This window comes from Astatotilapia calliptera, chromosome 9, assembly GCF_964374335.1.
Source record: "Astatotilapia calliptera chromosome 9, fAstCal68.1, whole genome shotgun sequence".
Classification (NCBI taxonomy): Eukaryota; Metazoa; Chordata; class Actinopteri; order Cichliformes; family Cichlidae; genus Astatotilapia; species Astatotilapia calliptera.
The window spans coordinates 22,039,012-22,043,282 of NC_137430.1; the positions used below are offsets into that span (position 1 = coordinate 22,039,012).

Genomic DNA, 4,271 nt, shown 5'->3' on the forward strand with positions numbered 1-4,271 from the left:
TCACACTAATTAATGTAATATAGTATTGGCCATACTATATGATGTATTGCTTGTCTTTGTTTAATAATACAGAAGACAAAGACCTTAAAAAATAATCGCATATCGCATCGCAATCGCAATATTGGGGCAAAAAATCGCAATTAGATTATTTTCCATAATCGTTCAGCCCTACCCCTAACCAATGCTCACAAGCAGAAACGGCTGCAGTGGGCCCAGAACTACATGAAGACTAATTTTCAAACAGTCCTGTTCACTGATGAGTGCATTGCAACCCTGGATGGTCTAGATGGATGCAGTGGTGGATGGTTGGTGGACAGCCACCATGTCTCAACAGGGCTGCAACGTCAGCAAGGACGTGGTGGAGTCATGTTTTGAGCCGGAATCACGGGGAGAAAGCTGGTCGGCCTCTTTAGGGTCGCTGAAGGTGTGAAAATGACCTCTGCAAAGTATGTGGAGTTTCTGACTGACCACTCTCTTCCATTGTAGAAAGAGAAGAACTGTGCCTTCTGCAACAAAACCATCTTCATGCAAGACAATGCACCATCTCATGCTACAAGGAACACCTCTGCATCATTGGCTGCTATCCGCATAAAAGGAGAGGAACTCGTGGTGTGGCCCCCATTCTTCCCTGACTTCAATCCTACTGAGAACCTTTGGAGCCTCCTCAAACAAAAAAGTATGAGGGTGGGAGGCAGTTCGCATCCAAACAGCAGCTCTGGGAGGCTATTCTGGCATCCTGCAAAGACATTCAAGAAGAAACTTTCCAAAAACTCACAAGTTCCATGGATGCAAGAATTGTAAAACTGCTATCAAATAAGGGGTCCTACTTGACCTGTTAAGATGTTTTTGATTGAAATAGCTTTTGATTTCAGTAAAATTGATCTACTAATGCTGCAAATTCAACAAATGACCATTTTCAATTCTCCACAACCTATAAAATGCTTTGAAACTCTGTGTGCGTAATAATTTGGAACAGTGCATTTTAAGTTTTTTATTTTTGAAAAAGATACTGTGTTCATTGGGAGTTTTGATCAGTAACATTTGAATTATACTCTAATGGTGGATGACACAAAAATTATGCTGACTCATTTGAATCGACTATTTAAAAAAAACAGAGAAAAATATCATTTGCATAATAATTTGGAACACGGTGTAATGATGTGTGCAAAGGAGGCAAAATGTACAGTTTTAGCAGTGACATATCTTAAATTTGAAATGCCACAATAAATATAGTACTGTGCAAAAGCATTTAGCCACCTCTTGTTTCTTTATATTTGTTACCAAGTTGCTAGAGTTTCCTGTCATGTTAAAAGTTGTCTTGAGTAACAGTTCTCCAGGCTTTCTGATGGTCTTTCAAAGTTTTTCTTTGGACATTGCCTGCTTTTTCACTCATTGTCAGTTCACTCTTTGTACCTGACCATTTTCAGAGGTATGCTTTTGTTTGATTTTGGAATACTAAATACTGACCTAAGAGTCATTAAAGCATGAAAAAGGCACCAAACTTACTGTAAAAGAACAGTGTTGTCTACAAATAACTGGCAATATAGCAAAGAACCAGTTCTTTAAATTACCAGAAACCTGTCAAAAAAACATATAATTGTTCCAATTTCTTAGGTTGAATGTATGAAAAATAACCAAAGACAACAATGTCACAGGGATAATATAACATTTCAAAATGGCAAATGTGCCAACAAGGTGATTTCCAAAGACTTATAAGCTGAAAAAGTGGCCTGTCTCAGGATGGTGTAAGAGTTTCTTTAAAAAAAATTGAAAAAACTGGACAAGTATGGGAAAAAGGAAGAAGTGGTCGATCTAAAAACCCCCAAAAACCCTTGTATACAGCAGATGAACAGTATCTGAGAGTCATATTCTTAAGAAAAAGGAAGAAAATCCAGCAAAGACACACGATTTGAGAGAGACATCTGGCCCTTTTGTTGATTCACTGTTCGGTGAATCCTCATCAGAAATAGTGTTAGTGGAAGGATGGCATGAGGACGTCATTCCTAAGGAAGGGAAACAACGAGGTATGCCAAATTACACAAGAACTGGAGTGAAAATCGGTGGCAACAGATTTGTAATTTGACATTTTTGGTTCAAATTACTGTCATTGTCATCGGGCACCAATACTTCTTTTACAGATGAAGCCGTGCCTTGACGTACAGCTATCCACATTCCGGTATCCCATTTTTCAAGTCTCCAAGTAATCCTGCAATCCTGCAGCCAAATATTGCACTCAGTTTTAGGATTAGATTCAAAAATATAACTGCTGTACACAATATACAGTTGGTTTATTTTCAGTATGTTAATATTCATATGTATGTGTCAAATGTCTGATATAGAAATGAAAGAAGTAGAAGTAATAACTAATAATTTATAATTTTTAAATGTAATCTTTACAGACAGAGAAAAGTATACTTTTTTTAACATTAGAAGTATATTACAACACGGCTCCTACTACTCACCTTGCTCAACTCGCTGATGATTGGAACCAAATTTCCTCTTTGGCTTTTATGACCTGGAACCCTGCCAGTCTTTGTGAGTCCCCTCAACAAAGTTGTAGCACTGTGTAAACAAAATAAGTTTAGGGATTTTCTGTTGTAATTACAAAGGGACGCTTACTGGAAATGGATATGAGAAAATGTTTTACTGGAACAGATTTAAGTCTCTGTCCTTGAAGTGGAGGAAAACCCCTTCTCTTGTTCCTAAATGACGACCTCGGAAAAAGAGGAAATATGAGAACCGTCTGGACTGAACCTACACATGTTCGCTCTTTTTCTTCAAATCGCTTAGAAACACGCTATTTAACATCATGAAAGTCCTGGTTACGGTCTGGAATAAGGTTATGGTTAGGGCTAGGGATAAGGTTAGGTTTAGGGCTGGAATACAGGGCTGGAACGTCTATTACCGCGGGAGCGTCATTGCACTGGATTCCAGCCATAACCCACCGCGTACCATAAGAACGCCGAAGGTCTCCTTTCGCGTTCCTCAGGAACGCTGCGGGACGTGACAAAACGTCGACATGTTACGCCTCGGGAGTGAGAACGCTCTGGGGGCATACCAAATAAAAAAAAAAACCAAACCTCTTTAGCACAGGCCCTATTCACTTGAAATTCTTGAGCAATAATGCGTTTCATTTTAACGTCTGTGATTAATGAAAATAAGTATTGGTACCGTGAATGTTCAATGTGTTTTAGACTATCTCTGTATTAGACTCACCCATGCAGTTGTTACTGAATGGCCAGTATTTTTTCTAATATTTACCTAAATGATTCATCCAAATTCACGATCATGCCGATGTGGTACTGTCCTTCTGTATCAGTCTAAATATAAACAAAGAGAACCAAGTGAACAGCAATTTTGCCATTATGTAGTATTTCAAGCCAAATGAAAACAGCAGTGGCAGTGCTAACAAGCTAATGGTCACCATCTTGGTTTACCATGCTGACGTTTATAAGTACAGCTAACTGAACCAAACTAATGGAACTAAAACAATAAGCACACAAATTGCAAGCTAATACATCAGGTCTACCTTCTGGCACCATAACTTTGAAGTACCTTAAGTAGATCATGGCACCTATTTCCCATTTCCTAGCAAATTATAAAGAAATGAGAGGTGGTGCAAGACTTATAGAATAGAATACCTTTTATTGTCACTATACACATGTACAATGAGATACAGAGCATCTCCCACTCACTGCAGACATGATTATGCTGTTGTGTAGCACAGTATTCTACCTTAACCTTACAATTAACTCTCCCTTACTGTCATGGTCCTGGGTCATTTTGACCCAGTGTTCTTAGTTTTCCTGTAGTTTTGTATTTTGTTCCTTATGGCCATTGGATTGTTTGGTTTGGTATTTGGATTCCCCCTGTGTCCATGCTTTTATTGTGGTGTTTGTTCTGGTACCGTGTTCCCGTCCTTTGTGTTCTGTGTTCTCCTCATCCCCTTGTATTCATCCTTGTTCTCTGCCTCTCTCTCTCTGTGCTCATCTCTGTGTACTGTGTTGTGTTTAAGGTCCACATCTTGGTGTCAGTATTTTCAGTTTCGTGTCCTCCCTGCTCAGTCATGAGTAATTGTCTTCAGCTGTGTTCCCCGTGTGTTCCCACTTCCCTCGTTACCTTCTGTGTATTTATGTCAGAGTGTCCCTTTGTTCTGTATTGCGTCGTCCCTCTAGGTTGTGTGGATTTACCGTGTCTTCCCAGCGCCTCAGCTTTAGTTGCTCCCAGTATAGTTTTTGTATGACTTCTTATGTTCCTGTTAATAAAGACCT

General features: G+C 39.2%; 1 protein-coding gene across 1 annotated transcript; it reads right to left on the reverse strand.

The window, feature by feature from the left end:
• Positions 1–1,087: 1,087 nt before the first annotated feature.
• On the reverse strand, positions 1,088–4,271 carry LOC145430842 (uncharacterized). The gene is made up of 5 exons (XM_080305825.1): positions 3,908–4,271; positions 3,262–3,320; positions 2,463–2,562; positions 2,103–2,214; positions 1,088–2,003 (listed from the first exon to the last, which is right to left on the reverse strand). The coding sequence occupies exons 1-5, from the start codon at positions 3,941–3,943 to the stop codon at positions 1,864–1,866; spliced, it is 447 nt and encodes a 148-aa protein (XP_080161951.1). The 5' UTR covers positions 3,944–4,271; the 3' UTR covers positions 1,088–1,863.

Excerpts from the sequence above, each read along its gene's own strand:
- LOC145430842 (XM_080305825.1), bottom strand. The coding sequence starts at position 3,943 with ATGAGGAGAACACAGAACACAAAGGACGGGAACACG. Across the intron at positions 3,321-3,907 it reads ACACAAAGGACGGGAACACG|ACTGATACAGAAGGACAGTA; the intron begins GTACCAGAACAA and ends GTTTATATTTAG. Across the intron at positions 2,004-2,102 it reads GGTGCCCGATGACAATGACA|GAATGACGTCCTCATGCCAT; the intron begins GTAATTTGAACC and ends TCCCTTCCTTAG.